This window comes from Dryobates pubescens, chromosome Z (genome assembly GCF_014839835.1).
Source record: "Dryobates pubescens isolate bDryPub1 chromosome Z, bDryPub1.pri, whole genome shotgun sequence".
NCBI classification, from domain to species: Eukaryota; Metazoa; Chordata; class Aves; order Piciformes; family Picidae; genus Dryobates; species Dryobates pubescens.
Window position 1 is genome coordinate 20,925,896 of NC_071657.1, and position 23,867 is coordinate 20,949,762.

Sequence of the window (23,867 nt, forward strand, 5' to 3'; positions counted from 1 at the left end):
TGGAGCCCTCTCGCTTTTCCCTATAAATCGTTACCCAAAAACCCCGTTTCAGGTATTCGAAAAATATTTATAATATACACATTATATGATACATACCTATAATATAAACACAAATACACTGATTGTATACTCGTACATACACACATTTCGGCAGGCGCAGTAAGCGGGCGGTGGTGGGGGGCAACTTGCTGCAGCTGCGGAACTGCTACTGGCACCTTGGCAGCTCCCTGCCGGGCCGCTCCCAGCAGAGGCTACCCGAGCCATCTCTGCGGAGGCTACACGGCCTTGCAAAGCCGCTCTCGGCACCCAGCCCGCCCTCTGACGGCATCACCACCAGGCGGCGACCAGGCCGCAGAACACCGCCCCCTCGTCTCACCCTGGGGAGGTCAGGGCGGCGGTAGCGGAAGTTTCTCCCTCTCGGCGCCGCGTCCCGGAATCAGCACAGCTGCCGCCTTCTGTTCTGTCCGGCGTCGCGTCCTCTCCCGGCCACCTGCCGTCCCCGCAGGCAGCATGACAGCGTCCGCCGCCGCCTCCCGCAGGTGACACACAGCCCGCGGCCCCTTCCGCCTCTGCCGCCTCCTATATGGGCCACCTGATCTCGAAGGAGTCAAGCAGCCTGAGCCAGGACCGCCGCTGCCGCCGGGGGAGGAAGGCGCTGCCACGCAACCGGAGCTGCTTCCTGCGCGGGCCCTGCATGCTCTGCTTCATCGTACACAGCACGAGTCCGCCTGCCCCGGAGCAGCACCTGGCCGTCGGGGACTCCTTGCTGCCACCACCACCCTACGCGGCCCTCGCCGCCGCAGATCTGCGCGCCGCCCGCCGCATCCTCCGCCTGCCGCCTGCTGCCTGGAAGCGGGGCCGCTGCCAGCGCCTGTTCTTCTCGAGTCTTCTGCCTTCGCCAGTGCGGGAGCTCCTGGGGCCGGAGAGGCTGCCCGGCGAGATCGCCTCCGAGATGGTGTGCAAGCGCAAGGGGGCTGGCCTGCCCGCCTGCCCGCCCTGCAAACAGCCGCGCTGCGCGGCCGCCGCCGCGGCGGAGCCCGAGGCCTCCGCTTGCCAGTGCCCGGGAGAGGCACAGCTCTGCGCCCTGCCCGCCGCCGCTGGCTGCGCGGCGGGCAGTGGGGGCGTGCCGTCCCGGAGCACTGCCGAGGGGAGCGGCGGCGAGGAGCAGCCCGCCACGCCACCGCCGCCCCCAGGGCCGGAGGAGAGGGAGAAAGAAAGGGGCAGCGAGACGGGCTGTGAGGAGCCACAGGAGCACCCCGGTGACTGCTCCCGCGAGGTGCTGCCGCCGCCAGCCCCGGACATTAACCAGCTGCCACCCTCCATCCTTCTCAAGGTAAGATGGGTCGGGTTAGGTCTGGACGGGCGAGCGGGCGGGCCTATTCCTTCCCCGCGGTATGGGGTGACTGCGGAGGCCTAGGGCCGCGGGGGTGCCAGTGTCGCATGGCGGGCTCGCTGGATCGTGGAAGCTGGAAGTCGCCCTTAAGGCAGCTCGTCGCTTCCCGCACCGCCCACCTGCGTCGGCTGGCGGCCTAGGCAGGAGGAAGCGGCCCGCCGGGATGTGCGGTGTCCCCCCCCCAACGCAGGTGTACGAGCAGGTGGCCACTGCGCACCTGACGTTTGAGACATAAATGGGGTTGTGGGCTATTCGTTGATTCTGTTTGGTGTTTTTTCCCCATTTGGTTTGTCGTTGTAAACGGCTTTGCGAGTCATTAACTGTGGGTGAAGACAGACGAAACTATTCAAGAAGCTGTCCTGTAAAGTTCTTGACCCCTGCCTTTTACATATGTGTCCTGTGTAGATAGCTTCTTATATTACTGACAGCTCAGCAAGGGATGCTGTCATTTTATTTAGTGCTTCTGTGTAGGCCAGAAGTACATAGACAAGCTTTCAGTATTGATTCCAGGGAGGGGAAGAAAATGTATTCCTGTGTATTTTGAGTTTCTTTGGGATAGTTCTCAGTACATGGTGGACAAAGAATTGGACGTGAGCCAATAATGTGCACTTGCACCCCTGAAGGCCAGTTGCATCAAAAGAAGTGTAGCTGGCAGGAGGAGATTCTGCCCCTCTGCTCTGCTCTAATGAGACCCCACCTGGAATACTGTGTCCAGCTCTGGGGCTCCCAACACAAGAATAAAATGGATCTGTTGGAGAGGGTCCAGAGGAGGGCCACAAAGATAATCAGAGGGTTGGAGCACCTCTCCTGTGTGGACAAGCTGAGACAGTTTGGTTTTTTTGTTCAGCCTAGAGAAGAGAAGGCTTTTGGGAGACCTTACAGTGGCTTTCCAGTATCTGAAAGTGGCATACAGGAAAGGGAGGGACTAGTTAGAAATGTATGTAACAATGGGGTGAGGGGCAATAGTTTTAAACTGGAGCAGGTAGATTTAGATTTGGAAGTTTTTTACTGTGAGGGTGGTGACACTGAAAGAGGTTGCCTAAGGAGGTGGTGGAGGCCCAGTCTCTGGCAACATTCAAAGCTGGTCTTGATGGGGCTCTGAGCAACCTGCTGTGATTAGAGGTGTCTTGGTTTGCTGCTGGGAATTTTGGACTCGATGACCTTTGAGGGTGCCTTCCAGCTCAATGGGTTTTATGATTCTATGAATTTTGGCTTTACTGATTTCATGTGCAGTCTGAGTTCAGCCTTGACAGGCTGGATAGATGGGCAGAGTCCAACGATATGAGATTTAATGACACACTACACACTAGCCACAGCAACCCAATGCAGCAGGCTGGGGTCAGAGTGGCTGGAGAGGGGCCAGGAGGAAAGGGACCTGGGGATACTGGTTGAGAGCTGGCTGAACATGAGCGAGCAGTGTGCCCAGGTGGCCAAGCAGGCCAATGGCATCCTGGCCTGTATCAGGAATAGTGTGGCCAGCAGGAGCAGAGAATTCATTCTGCCCCTGTATGCAGCACTGGTTAGGCCATACCTTGAGTACTGTGTCCAGTTTTGGGCCCCTCAGTGTTGGAAAGATGTTGAGTTGCTCAGATGTGTCCAGAGAAGGGTAACAAAGCTGGTGAGGAGTCTAGAGCACAAGCCCTATGAAGAGCAGCTGAGGGAGCTGGGGTTGTTTAGCCTGGAGAAGAGGAGGCTCAGGGGACACCTTATTGCTCGCCACCTGAAGGGTGGTTGTAGCTAGGTGGGGGTTGGTCTCTTCTCCCAGGCAACCAGCAACAGAGTGAGAGGACAGAATCTCAAGATGCATCAGGGGAGGTTTAGGCTGGATGTTAGAAAGAAATTCTTCACAGAAAGAGCGATCGGCCATTGGAATGGGCTGCCTGGGGAGGTGGTGGAGTCACTGTCTCTAGAAGTGTTTAAAATACGACTGGGTGAGGCACTTAGTGCCATGGTTTAGTTGATTAGATGGTGTTGGGTGATAGGTTGGACTTTATGATCTCGAAGGTCTTTTCCAACCCACTTAATTCTGTGATTTGCATCATTGTTGAATTCCATGCTTACATAACCTCTTTCTCTGTATCTTCTTTTTCATTCCTGTCCCTTAGCTGAAAAGATGAATCTGGCTGGAACTGAAGCCTGTAGCATTTTTCTGTAGCTTCATTCTGTGGTCAGAGGGATAAACTTAGGGCATAGTAATGGAGGAATTTGAGACAGGTGATGCTCCTTGTTCTTGGTATCCCTACTAGTTCTATTACCCTAACATAGAAAGTACTTTACTCTTCTGATGTTGGTTTTATTTTTCATAGTTATGCACAAAAGAACATTGTAGAAACTCTAGGTAGCTGGCCACATTAGAGGCGACTGCCAGGAGCTGCTCAGGTACTGTCTGTTCTTAACCAGTAGTTAAGTCTCGTCTAAGTGAAGCATACAGGGTGGGATTTGTCAGACTGAACTTGTCCTGCATATCATGAGGATCAGAGCATCAGTGGATAAAAGTAACAGATGTCAGCTTCTTGGACGTGTGCAAAGTATTAAAGAGTGTCCTGCATGATATTCCAGTCTGTGGAGCAACACAGATTTGATGGATGGACTGCTCAGCTTGTAAGGAATTGGCTAGATTGGAGTTGCTATCAATGACTTAGTGTCCAAATGGAGGCCTGTGGGCTGTTTAACATCTTTGGTGATGTGAGCAGTGGGGTCAAGTGCACCCTCAGCGAGTTTTCTTATGACACCAAGCTGTGTGGTGTGGTTGACAACAATAGGGGGAAGGAATGTCATCCAGATGGATTCTTATAAGTTTAAGAGGTCGACCCATGCCAACCTCATGAAGTTCAGTAGGGCTAAGTGTAAGGTCCTGCACCAGGGTCTGGGTAATCACGAGCACAAGGGTGGTGGGTGCATTGAGAGCAGCCATGCAGAAAGGGTCTTGAGGGTGCTGGTTGACGAGGTGCTTGACGTGATCCAGAAATGCACGCTAGCAGCTTGAAAAGCCAGGGACATCCTAGAATGCATTGAAAGATGCACAACCAGTAGGGCCAGGGAAGTGATTCTGCCTCTCTGCTCTGCTCTGCTCTGCTCTTCTGAGACCCCACCTGGAATACTGGGTCTGTCTAGGTCTGAAGCCCTCAATGCAAGAAAGACATGGATCTGTTAGGGAAGGTCCAGAAAAGGGTCACAAAGATGATCAGAGGTTTGGTGCACCTTTCTTGTGAGGATAGGCTGAGGGAGTTGGGTCTGTCCAGCCTGGAGAAGACAAGGTTCCAGCAAAACCTTATAGTGGCTTTCCAGTATCTGAAAGAGGCCTACAGGAAGATGGGAGAGGGACTGTTTATGAGAGTGTGTGGTGATTGGACAAGGGGCAGTGGTTTCACAGTACAGCAGGATAGATTTAGATTGGCTATTAAGAATTGCTTTACTGTGAGGGCGGTGTAACAATGGAACAGGTTGACTGCAGAACTTATGGACACCTCATCCCTACAAGTCTTTAAAACCAGGATGAATGAAACTTTGAGCAACCTGGTCTAGTAGGAGGTATCCCTATCATATGGTAGGATGGTTGGAACTAGGTGATCTTTTAAGATTTGTTCCAATTCAAGCCATTCTATGATCATCAGACTACTGAATCTGGAAGTGCATAGTGTAATGTGCCAGTTGATCCTTTTCCTCTGGCTAGGTAAGAGGTCTACATCAGTATGAAGATACAAAAGAGCTGTGGTTCCACAGATCGAACAAGCTCATACGTCATTTTGCTTTTTGTTTGAACAATGAAACATGAATAAGAAAAAAAAAGTTACACAGTTGACAATATTTCTTCTTTAATCTTTGTAGATCAGGGTCACTGCCTTTGAGTAAAGTGTTATTTAAATCCATTCTCTTTAGAATCTGAGGGGATTATTCTAAGGAATTACAGATAATTTAACTTGACTATAATTTAGACATATAGGGTGGAAAAAAAAAGAGAGAAGCTGTTTGTAAGAATACAGTGCAGAAGATTACAAAATCCTGTGCTATATTTTATGAAAGTTTTCAAAACTTTGTATTATATATCACAAATCTGTGCCAGATGCAATTTCACTGCTATTTATTTCTGGAAAGTAGAAATAAATCTTCCTGTTGTAGCTGTTACCTCTTTGCAGCACTTCTGTTTAGTCACAGTTAACTGATGGAAAACGGTTTGAGTGAACTTTGTAATGCCAATTAAAAAAAAATCAGATTTCCCTTGGAGATATATTAATTGGAACTGTGTGTGTAGAACACAGAAGCTATATTCTCTACTGTTCTTGGTGCTTTTAAAGCCTCTGCTGGAGTACTTTACTAGGTTGTAGGCACTGAGGATACCTTAAAAGACCTAGGGTGGAGAGGTATTGAAGGAGAGCTAGGGGTCTTGGAAGATTGACCTGTGACAGTAGTTGGAAGATTCTGTTCAGATTGACATGTCTGTTCAGAAAGAAGACTGAGATGCACTCTTTTGAGGAAGTTGACAAAAGGTCTGAGAGTGTTTCTGTCCTTCACCAAATAAGAAGAAATACTAAGCTTACTTTGACATGAGGGAAATTTGGGTGAGATTTGAGGAAAATTACACCCTGTAAGACCATTTTAAGTCTTGGCAAAGGTGTTTTTTTGTCTGAGGTTATATAAAGAGTTGGGATTTTTTTTATTCATTAATTGTTTTCTTAACAAAAAGAGGGATGCTCTTACCAGAAGTTTTCTATGTGCTTGAACTTGCATCAAAACAGAGAAGGATCTGTATCAGATGACCTTTTTGATGTCGTCTTAGCCTGGAGAAGAATAGGCTGAGGGGAGACCTTATTGCACTCTACAACTACCTGAAGGGTGGTTGTAGCCAGGAGGGAGTTGGTCTCTTCTCCCAGGCAACCAGCACCAGAACAAGAGGACACAGTCTCAAGCTGCACCAGGGGAAGTTTAGGCTCGAGGTGAGGAGAAAGTTCTTCACAGAGAGAGTTGTTAGCCGTTGGAGTGTGCTGCCCAGGGAGGTGGTGGAGTCACCATCCCTGGAGGTGTTCAGGAGGGGATTGGACATGGCACTTGGTGCTGTGGTTTAGTAATCATGAGGTGTTGGGTGACAGGTTGGATTTGATGATCTTGAGGTCTCTTTCAACCTTATTGATTCAATGATTCTATGACTCTTTCTGGTTCACTGCTGTTTTAATACATGAAATACATTCTGCTGTATCTGCAGCAGAGACCCAGTCAGTTATAACTGTGTTTCAACGCACTCCATTAACACACTACAAAGGAAAAAAAATTGTGTGTTTTATTTAATTTAAGGTTTTAATAAATATGATGATAGCAGAGTTGCCTAGATTGGAAAAGGCCTTTGAGATCATAGAGTCCAATCATTAACCTACAACTGACAAGTCCTTGACTAAACCATATCCTAAGCACTGTGTTTACATGACTCTTAAATACCTCCAGGGAGGGGGACTCCACCACTTCCCTGGGCAAGCTATTCTAATGCCTGATAATGCCTGGGGAGGTGGTGGAGTCGCCATCACTGGAGGTTTTTAGGAGAAGACTTGACAGGGTGCTTGGTGCCATGGGTTAGTTGTTTGGGCGGTGTTGGATTGGTTGATGGGTTGGACGCGATGATCTTGAAGGTCTCTTCCAACCTGGTTTATTCTATGTATTCTATAACCTTTTGAGTAAACAAATCTACCTACTACTGAATATAAACTTCCCTTGGCACATACGTGGAATAAAAACTAGTCAATTGGGAGGATTATAGAGATACAGCCAGAGAATATAGAGATGCAACAAGGAAGGCCAAGGCCCTCCTGGAACTGAATCTCACCAGAGGGGTGAAAGAGAACAAGAAGATTTTTTCAAATACATCAATGATAAAAGGAAGAGCAGGCAAAAGGTGGGCCCACTACTGAACGCTATGAGAGATATGGTAAATGATGATGATGAGTTGCTGAATGCCTTCTTTGCATCAGTCTTTACTCTTAAGACCAGCCCTCAGGAACCTCATTCTAGAAGCCAGGGAGCAGAACTGAAGAGATGTGGACATTCTGCTGGTCAGTGAGAACCAGGTTAGAGATCTCTTACACCAAGGGTGAGGGTGATGGAGCACTGGAACAGGCTGTCCAGGAAGGTTGTGGAATCTCCTTCTCTGGAGACTTTCAAAACCCACCTGGATATATTCCTGTGTGGACTAATCTAAATGATCCTGCTTTGGCAGGGGGGTTGGACCCAATGATCTCTTGAGGTCCCTTCCAACCCCTAATATACTGTGATACTGTGATCTAGGAAACTACTAAACTTCTATTTTTCTTTTGAGACTGCTGAAGGATGTTTCTGTTTCTCTTGTGCTTGGAAGGGGTATTAGATTCTATGATTATGCAGAGTTGAGGGAGAAAAAGTACTGGATGTGCAGATATACATACTTGTACAATTTTCAGGAATTATAGGTGCTAAGTAGTGGACCCACTGCTGTCAGAAAGTTATTTGTTATAAGCAGGAGTTAAACGGGGTAAGAATGGTTGTAGCTTTTAGTTGTATTTATACCACCTTGGGAATTAGAAAACAATTTTAAACTCAGGACAATTATGATGTCACAGTAATGGTATGTATCATGGAAAAGAAAACTGAATTGAAGGGTGGTAAAAGTGAGTTGTAGCATTTAATACATTAGTATAGCATTTTAACCAGTGGGTAGGGTAATCTTGAGATGTAAGGATTGTGTGCTAGTGTGTGAAGGCTTTGCTACTAGATTCTGTTTAGTGTAATTCAGTCCATCTTCTATTAACATCTGCAAGCTCTGGATACAAGTTTGTGTTTTGCATAACATCCTCCAGAATGGTTCTGTGTTGGAACTGTGATAACTACTGTACACAACAAATCTGACAAGGCCTTGTCTTTGAGTGTGTATTGCTTGTGTAACATCTGTGGCTACTCTGCTGCAACTTCTGCAATACCTTTGTCAGCAGCTGCTTCTCCCTCTGGTGATTTCAGTCAAATTATTTATCTAAGAAGTCAGTTAACAGCACCTGTACATTCCTTGCTTGTCTCTGCAGCTTGAGTTGTGTGCAACATGGGCTTGAAACATAACTACAAATGCTTTGAGACATTTAATCTGAAAAATACTGTCTGTGCAGAAGTACCATTTGTGTGAAGTACCAAATTGTACTAGCTGTTTTGATGTTGCTACTCCTGTGTTCCATGCAAAGCACTAGGTCCTCTATGATTTGTGAGGGTTTTCAGCTTTGGTAGGATGGTAGTTGGAACAGAACTTAAGGGCTTTCATATTCAGTGTCAGCTTGATTAGCAACAGTCTATACTGTTCTGTTTGCTGTGTTCTTGTTCTAAGCACTGCAGGCTCTTGTTTCTTAAAAAGAAGGTAGTATTTCCACAATTAAGAATGTGTATTTCCCACTGTAGCAAAGGTTGAAGTATTTTATACTACCAACCTTGGCAACCCTTCTTAGTATTAACTGGAGTCCGTCTGATGTCTGTCTAAACATAACATGCATTATCCCTCAAAGGGAAAAAGATTCTAGGAAGGGAATTGCCAGGTCCCATTGATAGAGCTTTAAACTAGATTTGAAGGGGGAAGGGTCTGAAACCAGTCCCCCCAGACAAAGGTCTGAGGGTGGGAAGCTGGAGTCAGGGGTGAAACCAGCAGCCCAGCTAAAGTGCATGTACACTATGCACGAAGCATGGGTAACAAACAAAGAAGCTGGAAGCCTTGCTGCGGGAGGAAAGTTATGATGTAGTTGCCATCACAGAGACGTGGTGGGACGACTCGCATGACTGGAGCGCTGCAGTTGATGGCTACAGGCTCTTCAGGAGAGACAGGCAAGGAAGAAGGGGTGGAGGGGTGGCCCTGTACATCAGGGAGGCACGAGATGCCATTGAGGTGGTGATCAGAGATGATCAGGTGGAGTGCTTGTGGGAGAGAATTAGAAGGAAGACCAGCAGGGCTGTCATCCTGGTTGGAGTCTGTTATAGACCACCCAACCAGGAGGAAGATGTTGATGAGTCATTGATGAGGCAGCTTAAGGCTGTCTCAAGATCGCCTGACCTTGTTCTCATGGGTTACTTCAACCTGCCTGATACCTGCTGGGATCTCAACACAGCAGAGAGGAGACAATCTAGGAGGTTCTTAGAGTGTATGGAGGACAGCTTCTTATCCCAGGTGTTGCATTAGCCTACCAGGGGTAAGGCTATGCTTGACCTCCTCTTCACCAATAGGGAAGGGCTGGTGGGTGATGTGGTGGTCGGAGGGTGTTTAGGGGCCAGTGACCACGAGATAATTGAATTTTCAGTATTCAGTCAAGCTAAGAGGGGCAGAAAGAGGACCTACACTCTGGACTTCCAGAGGGCGGGCTTCAGGTTACTCAAGGAACTAACTCAGGATGTTCCTTGGGAAACAGCCCTTAAAAACAAAGGGGTCCAAGAGAGCTGGGCCTACTTCAAGGAGGAACTCACAGTATCACAGTAACTAAGGTTGGAAGAGACCCCAAGGATCATCAAGTCCAACCTGTCTCGATAGACCTCATGACTAGACCATGGCACCAAGTGCCACGTCCAATCTCCCCTTGAACACCTCCAGGGACGGCGACTCCACCACCTCCCTGGGCAGCCCATTCCAATGACAAATGACTCGCTCAGTGAAGAACTTTTTCCTCACCTCGAATCTAAACCTCCCCTGGCACAGCTTGAGACTGTGTCCCCTTGTTCTGGTGCTGGTTGCCTGGGAGAAGAGACCAAACCCCTCCTGTCTACAACCACCTTTCAGGTAGTTGTAGAGGGCAATGAGGTCACCTCTGATCCTTCTCTTCTCCAGGCTAAACAATCCCAGCTCCATCAGCCTCTCCTCATAGGGCTTGTACTCAAGGCCTCTCACCAGCCTTGTTGCCCTGCTCTGGACACATTCAAGTGTCTCAATGTCCTTCCTAAACTGAGGGGCCCAGAACTGGACACAGTACTCAAGGTGTGGCCTAACCAATGCAGAGTACAGGGGCACAATGACCGCCCTGCTCCTGCTGGCCACACTATTCCTAATGGAGGCCAGGATGCCATTGGCCCTCTTGGCCACCTGGGCACACTGCTGGCTCATGTTTAGGCGGATGTCAAGCAGCACCCCCAGGTCCCTCTCTGTTTGGCAGCTCTCCAGCCACTCTGACCCCAGCCTGTAGCTCTGCATGGGGGTGCCGTGGCCAAAGTGCAGCACCCGGCACTTGGACTTATTGAATGCCATCCCACTGGACTCTGCCCATCTGTCCAGTCGGTCGAGGTCCCTCTGCAGAGCCTTTCTACCCTCTAACTGACTAACATCTGTTCCCAACTTGGTGTCATCTGCAAACTTGCTGATGACTGACTCAATCCTCTCATCCAGATCATCAATGAAGATGTTAAAGAGGATGGGGCCCAGCACTGATCCCTGGGGGACGCCACTGGTGACTGGCTGCCAGCCGGATGTGGCACCATTCACCACCACTCTCTGGGCTCGGCCCTCCGGCCAGCTCCTAACCCATCACAGAGTGTTGCTGTCCAAACCACAAGCTGACAGCTTAGACAGCAGTTTACTGTGGGGGATGGTGTCAAAGGCCTTGCTGAAGTCCAGATAGACTACATCCACAGGCCTCCCCATGTCCACCAGATGGGTCACCTGATCATAGAAGGAGATCAGGTTGGAGAGGCAGGACCTGCCCTTCCTAAATCCATGTTGGCTGGACCTGAGCCCTTGGCCATCCTTCAGGTGCGCAGTTATTGCCGCCAGGATAATCTGTTCCATCACTTTCCCTGGCACTGAGGTCAGGCTGACTGGCCTGTAGTTTCCAGGTTCCTCCATCCGTCCCTTCTTGTGGATGGGGACCACATTGGCCAGTTTCCAGTCATCTGGGACCTCTCCAGTGAGCCAGGACTGGAGGAAAATGATCGAGAGCGGCTTGGCCAGCTCATCTGCCAGCTCTCTCAGCACCCTAGGATGGATCCCATCCAGTCCCATGGACTTATGGGTGTCCAAGTGGCTCAGCAGGTCCCGGACTAATTCCTCATGGATTTCTGGGGCATTACACTGCTTCCCGACCCTATTACCCAGCTCAGGAGGCCACTCATCCTGGACACCTACCTTGCTGTTAAACATCGAGGCAAAGAAGCCTCGAGGCCTTGAAGGTGCAGGAACAGGCTGTGCCAATGCACCAGAAGATGAGCCCCCGGGGAAGACGGCCAGCCTGGATGGGTGATGAACTTCTAAAAGAACTAAGGGAAAAAAAGAGGGTGTATCATCTTTGGAAGAAAGGGGAGGCAACCCATGAAAAGTTTAAGGATGTTGCTAGGTCTTGTAGGAAGAAAATTAGGGAGGCAAAAGCACATTTGGAGCTTAGACTGGCCTCTGCTGTGAAGGACAACAAAAAGTCCTTCTATAAATCCATTACTAGCGAGAGCAAGGGCAATGACAACGTCCACTCCTTAGTGGACACAGAGGGGAACGTTGTAACAAAGGATGAGGAGAAGGCAGAGTTACTTAACACCTTCTTTGCCTCAATTTTTTCTAGCAGGACAGAATGTCTTCCAGACAGCTGGCCTGCAGAGCTGGCAGAAGGAGTCAGGGAGCAGCATAGTTTTCCTCTGTTCCAGAATGGGGTAGTTGATGATCTGCTTAGCCACTTGGATCCCCACAAGTCCATGGGACCAGATGGGATCCATCCCAGGGTGCTGAGAGAGCTGGCAGATGTGCTGGCCAAGCCACTCTCCGTCATTTTTCAGCAGTCCTTGCTCACTGGAGAGGTCCCAGAGGCCTGGAAGCGGGCCAGTGTGGTGCCCATCCACAAGAAGGGCCAGTTGGATGAGCCAGGGAATTATAGGCCTGTCAGCCTGACCTCAGTGCCAGGCAAGATGATGGAAAAGGTCATCTTGAGTGCAGTCACACAGCACTTAGATGATGGCCAAGGGATCAGGCCCAGCCAGCATGGATTTAGGAAGGGCAGGTCCTGCCTAACTAACCTGATCACCTGATCAGGTGACCCACCTGGTGGATGTGGGGAGGCCTGTGGATGTAGTCTACCTGGACCTCAGCAAGGCCTTTGACACCATCCCCCACAGCAAACTCCTGGCCAAGCTGTCAGCCCATGGCTTGGATGGGAGCACACTGCGATGGGTTAGGAACTGGCTGGAGGGCCGAGCCCAGAGAGTGGTGGTGAATGGTGCCACATCCAGCTGGCAGCCAGTCACCAGTGGTGTGCCCCAGGGACCAGTGCTGGGCCCCATGCTCTTTAACATCTTCATTGATGATGTGGATGAGGGCATTGAGTCCATCATCAGTAAATTTGCAGATGACACCAAGCTGGGGGCAGGAGTTGATCTGCTGGAGGGTAGAGAGGCTCTGCAGAGGGACCTCGACAGGCTGGGCAGATGGGCAGAGTCCAATGGCATGAGATTTAACACATCCAAGTGCCGGGTTCTGCACATTGGCCACAATAACCCCATGCACCTGGGGGTGCTGGTTGATGGTAGGCTGAACATGAGCCTGCAGTGTGCCCAGGCAGCCAGGAGGGCCAATGGCATCCTGGCCTGCATCAGGAACAGTGTGGCCAGCAGGAGGAAGGGGGTCATTCTGCCCCTGTACACTGCACTGGTTACGCTGCATCTCGAGTACTGTGTCCAGTTCTGGGCTCCTTCAGTTTAGGAAGGATGTTGACTTGCTGGAACAAGTCCAGAGAAGGGCAACGAAGTTGGTAAGGGGCTTGGAATACAAGCCCTATGAGGAGATGCTGAGGGAGCTGCGGTTGCTTAGCCTGGAGAAGAGGAGACTCAGGGGTGACCTTATTGCTCTCTACAACTACCTGAAGGGAGGTTGTAGACAGACGGATGTTGGTGTCTTCTCCCAGGCAGCCAGTACCAGGACAAGAGGACACAGTCTCAGGCTGCACCAGGGGAGGTTTAGGCTGGAGGTTAGGAGGAAGTTTTACATAGAGTAATTGCCCATTATAATGGGCTGCCCGAGGAGGTGGTGGAGTCGCCATCACTGGAGGTGTTCAGGACGGGATTTGATACGGTGCTTTGTTGCACGGTTTAGTTGATTAGGTGGTGTTAGATCATAGGTTTGACACGATGATCTTGAGGGTCTCTTCCAAATTGGTCTGGTCTATTGTCTTGTATTGGCGGCTGGTCACCAGTGGTGTCCCCCAGGGATCAGTGCTGGGCCCCATCCTCTTTAACATCTTCATTGATGATCTGGATGAGAGGATTGAGTCAGTCATCAGCAAGTTTGCAGATGACACCAAGTTGGGAGCAGATGTTGGTCAGTTAGAGGGTAGAAAGGCTCTGCAGAGGGACCTCGACCGACTGGATAGATGGGCAGAGTCCAGTGGGATGGCATTCAATAAGTCCAAGTGCCGGGTGCTGCACTTTGGCCACGGCAACCCCATGCAGAGCTACAGGCTGGGGTCAGAGTGGCTGGAGAGCTGCCAAACAGAGAGGGACCTGGGGGGGGAGGGTGCTGGTTGACATCCGCCTAAACATGAGCCAGCAGTGTGCCCAGGTGGCCAAGAGGGCCAATGGCATCCTGGCCTGCATTAGGAATAGTGTGGCCAGCAGGAGCAGGGAGGTCATTGTGCCCCTGTACTCTGCATTGGTTAGGCCACACCTTGAGTCCTGTGTCCAGTTTTGGGCCCCTCAGTTTAAGAAGGACATTGAGACACTTGAGCGTGTCCAGAGCAGGGCAACAAGGCTGGTGAGAGGCCTTGAGCATAAGCCCTATGAGGAGAGGCTGAGGGAGCTGGGATTGTTTAGCCTGGAGAAGAGAAGGCTCATGGGTGACCTCATTGCCCTCTACAACTACCTGAAAGGTGATTGTAGACTGGAGGGGTTTGGTCTCTTCTTCCAGGCAACCAGCACCAGAACAAGGGAACACAGTCTCAATCTGCGCCAGGGGAGGTTTAGACTCGAGGTGAGGAGAAAGTTCTTCACTGAGTGAGTCGTTTGTCATTGGAATGGGCTGCCCAGGGAGGTGATGGAGTCACCGTCCCTGGAGGTATTCAAGAGGGGATTGGACGTGGCACTTGGTGCCATGGTCTAGTCATGAGGTCTATCGAGACAGGTTGGACTAGATGATCCTTGGGGTCTCTTCCAACCTTGGCTATACTGTGATACTATTGTATTGTATTCTATTGTATTCTATTCTATTCTATTCTGTTTCTTGTTCTATTCTGAATGTTTTTGCAACTGCTACAAGGTTCAGTCTTCTCTTTCCTATCAGTACTAGGAAACTCTAATCTTTTGTTGCTTTTCATAATTGAAATTTGCGGGAATCATTATACTGCCAACTTTTTCTAATAGTTAGTATTATACTTTTGCTGTAGGAATGTCAGATGTCAAGTTGCCACTTAGTATTTTGTGCTGTAACTCTTGATGGACTTTAACATTCATTAATAAATTACAGTACTTCTTAGGAAGTGATGATTATAATAAATACCACAGCAATTTGTGATCCCATCACAAAGTGTTTTGTTTTTTTCTTTTCTGCAGGCTGCTGTAGTACTGCAGACCTGGGTGTATAAGATGCTGATTTTTATTAGTTTATTGTGCAATGCTGATTTGCTCTGATCTCTTCCACCATCTTGTGTTGCCTTCATACAAGGCTGAAGTTTTAGTACCTTAATGATGCTTTCTTTCAGTTCAGTTAACAAATAAAAGGGAAAAAATGAAAGGTGTGGTGGTTGTTTTTTTGTTTTTTCCCTATCTGAATCAGAAAGGGAATGGAAACATCTTTTAAATGGCTTGCAAATAACATTGAGGTAATTGTATTTGCAATTCTTCAGGCATGCTATATTGAATTAATTTGAAATTTGCTCTAAAATATGAGTGCTATTACATAGCACTGTTGTTGGTCATGCTAATGTGACTTATTTATATTGTCATCTGTTGTGGGATGTAGTTTTTTGGTTTTGTCCTTGCCCAGATTGAAGGCAAGTTCTAGAGCTGTGTTGCAGTGCATGCTAATACTTTCTTGTCTTTTACAACACAGGTTAGTAATAAAGTACTTCTGTGTCTAGAATATGACTACTTCTGACATTTTTTTCCTTTCTTTACAGATATTTTCCAATTTATCTCTGAATGAACGTTGCCTTTCAGCATCCTTAGTCTGTAAATATTGGCGTGACCTTTGCTTAGACTTTCAGTTTTGGAAGCAACTGGATCTCAGTAGTCGTCAACAGGTATGAGGGTATCATTGTGGAAAAAAAATAAGCTTTGATGAGTTGGAATTTGTTGTCTTGACCAAAGATAAAAAAATACAAACCCATTAAATGGTGATGTCTGTGCTTTCAGGGATTTTTCTGCTAGAGACTAAAAATGTCTGGACCCATACTAACACTCAAATGTAGCTTCTTTTGACTGAGGTGTTGCGGTGGTGAAAGAAGGTCCAGCTCTCCCTCCCCCGCAGAGAAAGAAACCACGGCTGACTCAATTGGAGAAGCAAAGGGTATGAGCTGTATTTACAAGCAGGATGAAATGCAAATGGATATATACGCAATATACAGTATTTACAATATATACAGAAATATACAGCAAAGAAAGTAATACAGAACAAAACTCCCCACTCCGGACAGAGGAGGGTTCCCCCCCTGTACCCTCACTCTCCCCCTACCTCCCTTTTTTCCCAAAAAGGGTCAGAGAGAGAGAAAAGGTAATTATTAAGGAGGAAATTTTATTAGGCTTCAAAGCGCATGCAAGGATTAGTTTTGCTTATCTGTTATTCAAGGTCAGCTCTGGCTAGTTGCTCAGAAGCAAACAGGCTGGAAAGGCAGAACAGACTGGAACTGAGAAACTGGAACTGAACTTTAGTTCAGTTCCAACTGAACTAAAAGTTGCATTCTACCAATCTGCCAATGAAATTCCTTTAGACCTATCTTTGTTTTCAAAATATTCAGCCAGAGTGTTCCAACACTGTCCCTTTCTTAAAGGCACAGCCTAAAACGGTCACAATCCACCCCTTCTAAACAATTTCATTAGTTGTTCTCACTGTCCATCCGATCTATAACAATATCTACAATTTGTAAGTAAAGTTCATAGTCCATTGTGGCTATCCTCAGATGTAGATGATTCAGAAGTCCAATAAAATCAGAAAACAAGAAAATGGAAAACAGTTTGTCTCCTCGCAGACAAAGTGAAGAAAAGGGAACAGGGATACAGGGACTCTCAGTTGACTCAGGGCTCTCAGGGTTCAGACACCGTAGATTTCTCCTGGATTCTTTGGGCGCGATGTATCTGTACAACACTCTGAAATTAAACTTTTTCAGCTAAAGTTAAATTTCTTTGTCGAATACACTGAATTTCACCATTCTCTTGCATTACCCAGTAAGTGTGACCAGGACCTTCTGCTGAAACCAACCCTCGGACAGGTTTAGCCTCTCCTGAGGGAGAAAATACCCAAACAGTTTTACCTAACAGATTCTTTCCTCTAACAACAGGAACTCTAACACCTTCTACTTTCTGTAGCAGATCTGAATGTGCCGGTCCAGCTCGATTCACTGAACCTCTACTATTTATCAGCCAGGTTGCTTGTGCTAAATGTTTTTCCCAGTTTTTCAAAGATCCACCCCCCATGGCTTTAAGAGTGGTCTTCAGCAAACCATTGTAGCGTTCAATCTTCCCTGCAGCTGGTGCATAGTAGGGAATGTGGAATATCCACTCAATGCTGTGCTCTTTGGCCCAGTTCTTTACAGGGTTGTTTTTGAAATGAGTTCCGTTATCTGACTCAATCCTCTCTGGAGTTTGGTGTTGCCACAGGATTTGTCTCTCCAGACCGAGAATGGAGTTGTGTGCAGTTGCATGTGGATCTGGATAAGTTTCCAGCCATCCAGTGTTTGCTTCTACCATAGTAAGCACATATTGCTTACCAGAACGAGAACGTGGTAGAGTGATGTAGTCAATTTGCCAAGCTTCACCATACTTGTACTTAGACCACCTGTTACCATACCACAAGGGCTTAATTCTCTTTGCCTGCTTAATAGCAGCACAAATGTCACAGTCATGGATGACTTGTGTGATAGCATCCATGGAAATGTCTGTGGATCTGTCACGAGCCCACTGGTAGGTTGCATCTCTGCCTTGATGTCCTGATGAATTGTGAGCCCACCGAGCTAAGAATATCTCACCTCGGTGTTTCCAGTCGAGATCAAGATCAGAGCCCATGTCTACTTGAGAAACTCTTGCAGCTAAATCTGCCTGATGGTTGTGTTGCTGTTCCTCAGTAGCTTTGCTCTTAGGAATGTGAGCATCAATGTGTCTCACCTTCACTGGAATTCTCTCGATTCGATCAGCATCGTCCTGCCAAAGGTCAGCTGCCCAGCCATTCTTTTTCCAGTTCTTTAGCCAACCCCACAGAGCATTGGCTACCATCCATGAGTCGGTGTAGAGATAAAGCTTTGGCCATCTCTCATGTTCAGCTATGTCGAGAGCTAGCTGGACAGCTTTTATCTCTGTGAACTGACTGGATTCTCCTTCTCCATCCTTTGCTTCTGCAACTCGGCGTGTTGGACTCCACACTGCAGACTTCCACCTTCCGACAAGATGACAGGAACCATCTGTGAACAAAGCATATTTCTTTTCATCATCAGAAAGGTTATTGTAAGGAGGAGCTTCCTCAGCACGAGTTACTCTCTCCTCTGGAGGTTTAGTGCAGTTGGTACCTTCAGGCCAACTTGAGATCACCTCCACCAGACCAGGTCTTTCAAGATTTCCCATTCAAGCTCTCTGTGTTATCAGAGCCATCCACTTAGACCAGGTGGAATCTGTGGCATGATGTGGTGTGGAACCTTTGCCTTTGAACATCCAATTCAAAACTGGTAATCTGGGAGCTAGGACAAGTTGTGATTCAGTTCCAATCACTGCAGAAGCTGCTTTTACTCCTTCATAGGCAGCTAGAATGTCTTTCTCTGTTGGAGCATAATTAGCCTCTGAACCTCTGTAACCTCCACTCCAGAAACCAAGAGGTCATCCACGTGTTTCACCTGAAGCTCTTTGCGACACGCACCAGGTTGGGCCATTGTCACTTGCAGCCGTGTACAAAACGTTCTTAATGTCTGGACCATCTTGGACAGGTCCCAGACCCACTGCTTGAACTACCTCTTGCTTTATCTGGTCAAAGGCTGCTTGTTGTTCAGGTCCCCAGTGGAAACTGTTCCTCTTTCGAGTCACATCATACAGAGGTTTCACAATGTGACTGTATCCAGGAATGTGCAGTCTCCAAAATCCCACTATCCCCAAGAAATGCAGAATTTCTTGCTTGTTCGTGAGATTTCACAGTATCACAGTATAACTGAGGTTGGAAGAGACCCCAAGGATCATCAAGTCCAACCTGTCTCGGTAGACCTCACGACTAGACCATGGCACCAAGTGCCACGTCCAATCTCCTCTTGAACACCTCCAGGGACGGTGACTCCACCACCTCCCTGGGCAGCCCATTCCAATGATGAACGATTCACTCAGTGAAGAACTTTCTCCTCACTTCGAGTCTAAACCTCCCCTGGCGCAGCTTGAGACTGTGTCCCCTTGCCATGGTAGAGACTCTTATTTACCACATCCACTGGAATGTGTCGGCGTCCATCCTGCCACCGCACTCCCAGAAACTGGATTTCTGTGGTAGGTCCTTTCACCTTGTCTCGCTTGATGGCGAAACCTCCATTCAGAAGAATGTCAATGTTTTTGTTACCTTTCTTGAAGACTTCCTGAGCAGTTTTCCCCCAGACGATGATATCATTGATGAACTGGATATGTTCTGGAGCACCAGCTTTCTCCAGAGCATCATGGATCACCTTATGACAGATGCTTGAGCTGTGGATCCAGCCCATTGGCAATCTGTTGGAAGTGTACTGGATTCCTCTCCAGGTGAAAGCAAACTGAGGCCTGCATTCCTCTGCTATGGGAATAGAGAAAAATGCATTAGCAATGTGTATGGTAGCATACTATTTGGTCTCTTTGGATTTCAGCTCATCCTGGCGTTCCATCATGTCTGGTACTGCTGCACTCATAGGTGGAATTACTTCACAGGTGGGTTGTTAAAACAATGTGAGGACAAGTGCTGTTTGAAATGCATTGCAAGTTGTCTCAGATCTGTATCAGGTAGTGGTAGTTCCATTCCTAACAACTACCATATCTTGTATTGATTGATTCAGCTGATGTGGTTCTCACTGATCAGAAGACATTGTGTACTCTAGGCCTTTAGCCAATTCTAGAATTTAGTATCTGTGGGATTGATGGATTTCATTTAGTGAGATCCTTATGGAGCCTGCCCTTAGATTGTTAAAACTAGCTTTCCTCCTTGAAAACATTTTAAGTATGTCTGTGTTGTTTAGCCACCTCTTTCAGCTTATTACCTCATTACTTGCAGAGGATTAGAAAACAATTTCCTTATTGTTTCATGAAAGATAAGGTGCATGGGAATAACAATTGGAGGGTTGCAGTTGAAGGAGCTGGACATAAAGAATGAAAGTGGGATATTATTTTCAGATCATCAATTCATAAGAAAGTATGCAAGTTCTCTGAAGTTACTAGTTACTGTATTTCTGAAGAACTACAGAAAAGTTAAATAGCAGATTGTCTGATTTTTCTCAAGTAACTCCAAAACATACTCAGACCAGAGATCTATGTTTTCACTGTGTAAATACTGTGTGTCAAATAAGGCTTTCTTTTTAACTGTCTTGAGAAGCTGAGGTTGGATTTTTTCGGGGTTAGGAGGTGGGGTTGGGTGTTATGTGTATTTGTTTAGGTGTGTGGTTTTTCTATTCATCCTGTTTTACAGCTGCCTGATGAAATAATAATAATAAACGAGATAATTGAATTTTCAGTATTTGATCAAGTTAAGAGGGGCAGCAAGAAGACCTCCACTCTGGACTTCCAGAGGGCAAACTTCAGGTTGCTCAAGGAACTAACTCAGAAGGTTTCTTGGGAGACAGCCCGTAGAAACAAAGGGGTCCAGGAGAGCTGGGACTACTTCAAGGAGGAACTCTTGAAGGCACAGGATCAGGCTGTGCCAATGCGCCGGAAGAGGAGCTGCCAGGGCAGACGGCCAGCCTGGATGGGTGATGAGCTTCTAAAAGACCTAAGGGAAAAAAAGAGGGTGTATCATCTTTGGAAGAAAGGGGAGGCAACCCATGAAAAGTTTAAGGATGTTGCTAGGTCTTGTAGGAAGGTAAAAATTAGGGAGGCAAAAGCACATTTGGAGCTTAGACTGGCCTCTGCTGTGAAGGACAACAAAAAGTCCTTCTATAAATACATTAATAGCAAGAGGAAGGGCAAGGACAACCTCCACTGCTTGGTGGACACGGAGGGGAATGTTGTAACAAAGGATGAGGAGAAGGCAGAGTTACTTAATAACTTCTTTGCCTCATTTTTTTCTAGCAGGACAGAATGTCTTCCAGACAGCTGGCCTGCAGAGCTGGCAGAAGGAGTTAGGGAGCAACATAGTCTTCCTCTGTTCCAGAATGGGGTAGTTGATGATCTGCTTAGCCACTTGGATCCCCACAAGTCCATGGGACCAGATGGGATCCATCCCAGGGTGCTGAGAGAGCTGGCAGATGTGCTGGCCAAGCCGCTCTCCATCATTTTTCAGCAGTCCTGGCTCACTGGAGACATCCCAGACGACTGGAAGCTGGCCAACGTGGTGCCCATCCACAAGAAGGGCCGGTTGGATGAGCCAGGGAATTATAGACCTGTCAGCCTGACCTCAGTGCCAGGCAAGATTATGGAACAGGTCATCTTGAGTGCAGTCGCACAGAACTTGGAGGATGGCCAAGGGATCAGGCCCAGCCAGCATGGATTTAGGAAGGGCAGGTCCTGCCTGACCAACCTGATCTCCTTCTATGATCAGGTGACCCGCCTGGTGGATGCAGGGCAGGCTGTGGATGTAGTCTACCTGGACCTCAGCAAGGCCTTTGACACCGTCCCCCACAGCAAACTCCTGGCCAAGCTGTCAGCCCATGGCTTGGATGGGAGCACACTGCAATGGGTTAGGAACTGGCTGGAGGGCCGAGCCCAGAGAGTGGTGGTGAATGGTGCCACATCCAGCTGGCAGCCAGTCACCAGTGGTGTGCCTCAAGGATCAGTGCTGGGCCCCATGCTCTTTAACATCTTTATTGATGATCTGGACGAGGACATCGAGTCCATCATCAGTAAATTTGCTGATGATACCAAGCTGGGGGCAGGAGTTGATCTGCTGAAGGGTAGAGAGGCTCTGCAGAGGGACCTCGACAGGCTGGGCAGATGGGCAGAGTCCAATGGCATGAGATTTAACACATCCAAGTGCCGGGTTCTGCACATTGGCCACAGCAACCCCATGCAGAGTTACAAGCTGGGGTCAGAGTGGCTGGTGAGCAGTCAGGCTGAGAGAGACCTGGGGGTGCTGGTTGATGGTAGACTGAACATGAGCCTGCAGTGTGCCCAGGCAGCCAGGAGGGCCAGTGGCATCCTGGCCTGCATCAGGAACAGTGTGTGCAGCAGGAGCAGGGAGGTCATTCTGCCCCTGTACACTGCACTGGTTAGGCCGCACCTTGAGTACTGTGTCCATTTCTGGGCCCCTCAGTTTAGGAAGGATGTTGACTTGCTGGAGCGTGTCCAGAAAAGGACAACAAGGTTGGTGAGGGGCTTGGAGCACAAGCCCTATGAGGAGAGATTGAGGGAGCTGGGGTTGCTTAGTCTGGAGAAGAGGAGACTCAGGGGTGACCTTATTGCTCTCTACAACTACCTGAAGGGGGGTTGTAGACAGGCAGCGGTTGGTCTCTTCTCCCAGGCAACCAGTACCAGAACAAGAGGACAGAGTCTCAGGCTGCGTCAGGGGAGGTTTAGGCTGGAGGTTAGGAGGAAGTTTTACACAGAGAGAGTGATTGCCCACTGGAATGGGCTGCCTGAGGAGGTGGTGGGGTCGCTGTCGCTGGGGGTGTTCAGGGCGAGGCTTGACAGGATGCTTGGTTGTATGGTTTAGTTGATTAGGTGGTGTCGGATGATAGGTTGGACACGATGATCTCGAAGGTCTCTTCCAACCTGGTTAATTCTATTCTATTCTATTCTATTCTAAATAGCAAGGGAACAGATTAAACTTGATGCTGATAGAAAACAGATTGAATGCAGTAAAGAAAGTGTTTTTCTCAACTGTGTCGAATACAAAAACATTCCCCCTCTAAGCAAAAAACAAAAAACCCTCACCTCCAAAACCAAACCTCCCACCACCCCAAGAAAAAAAAAAAGGAAAAAAAGGGGGTGGGGCTTGTGTGTGTTTTTAGGTTTTTATCATATGTTGCCTTTATTTTTTGAACTTAAAGTGAAGGACTTCTATGCATTTCTTAACTGATTTTGATTTGTTTACTTTGTCTTCATTTCAAAGCTTGAGCACAGAGAGTATATTTAGTTTCTTAACTTCTTTGCAGGACTGTCTTATTTTAAAATTGTTACAGCTGTTGTCTAACTACAATTTGTACAGAGATAAATTGGATAGCATCTTTTTTCTTCAAAGGACCGCTGGGAAAATAGTGCATGTATATCTTATAATGAGCTTTCTTAGACTAACACTTAAAATATGCAAGTATTCTGTTTTTAAAACTGCGCAAATAACAGGAGGAAAATTCAGGGTTTTTTTACTACCTTTTTTTTCTGTTACAGTCTTCTTTTGTTCTCATTGCTATAATTCACTGATACACTAGATCCCTGTTTTCTGTTGTTACCTGCGTCACTGTAGTATTTGCTGGCACCTGGTTTTGGATGATTACCAAAGCCTAAATAAAATCCAGTTGCATGTCAGAGATACATAAAATGTTTTCTTATGTGTAAATGCTACCTTAGGTACATAAGTAGAGTGCAAGCAAATCCTTTTCTTTCTCTAAAATGTGAAGAGGACTGTTAACTGTTACCCTCTCCAAGTGTTGGAGCAGATTTCTTTAAAAAGGACTGAAAACCTGATTATACCAGTACACTTTTATCTTGGAAAACAAACCTCCCAACAGCTTATGGAAATGCATCTTAAAAGTACTAGATTTTGTGCTTATTAAATTAAAGATGTTTGTGAAGAAAGTTAATTTTGAATATTTGTGTTTTCTTTGCAGGTCACTGATGAACTACTGGAAAAGATAGCATCAAGAAGCCAGAATATTACCGAAATCAATATTTCTGATTGTCGCAATATATCTGATACTGGAGTGTGCATATTAGCAATTAAATGTCCTGGGCTCCTGAGGTATACTGCCTACAGGTGTAAACAACTTTCTGACACCTCTATTATTGCCGTTGCCTCTCAGTGTCCTCTTCTTCAGAAAGTGCATGTAGGCAATCAAGACAGACTCACTGATGAAGGCCTAAAGCAGGTAAGCACCCATTCCACGAATTTACTTTGTAAATTTAGTATCTTTCAACTTACAAAATGCCAAAAGGGGCAAGGACATAGTAGTACTAATAATTGTAGTGAAAAGGAAGATAACAAAGAGAGGAATAAAAACTAGGAAAACTCAAGTGATGCACA

The 23,867-nt window shown here is 47.4% G+C and overlaps 1 protein-coding gene across 2 annotated transcripts in view; it reads left to right on the forward strand.

Annotated features, from left to right (window-relative positions):
* Positions 1–455: 455 nt before the first annotated feature.
* FBXL17 (F-box and leucine rich repeat protein 17) overlaps positions 456–23,867 on the forward strand; it is a 365,616-nt gene continuing 342,204 nt past the window's right edge. For both annotated transcript variants that reach the window (XM_054178266.1, XM_054178265.1), the window contains exons 1-3: positions 456–1,333; positions 15,454–15,576; positions 23,455–23,712. In XM_054178266.1, the coding sequence (XP_054034241.1) occupies positions 584–1,333; positions 15,454–15,576; positions 23,455–23,712 (1,131 nt within the window). In that variant the 5' untranslated portion in view covers positions 456–583. The remainder of the gene's footprint in view (positions 1,334–15,453; positions 15,577–23,454; positions 23,713–23,867) is intronic.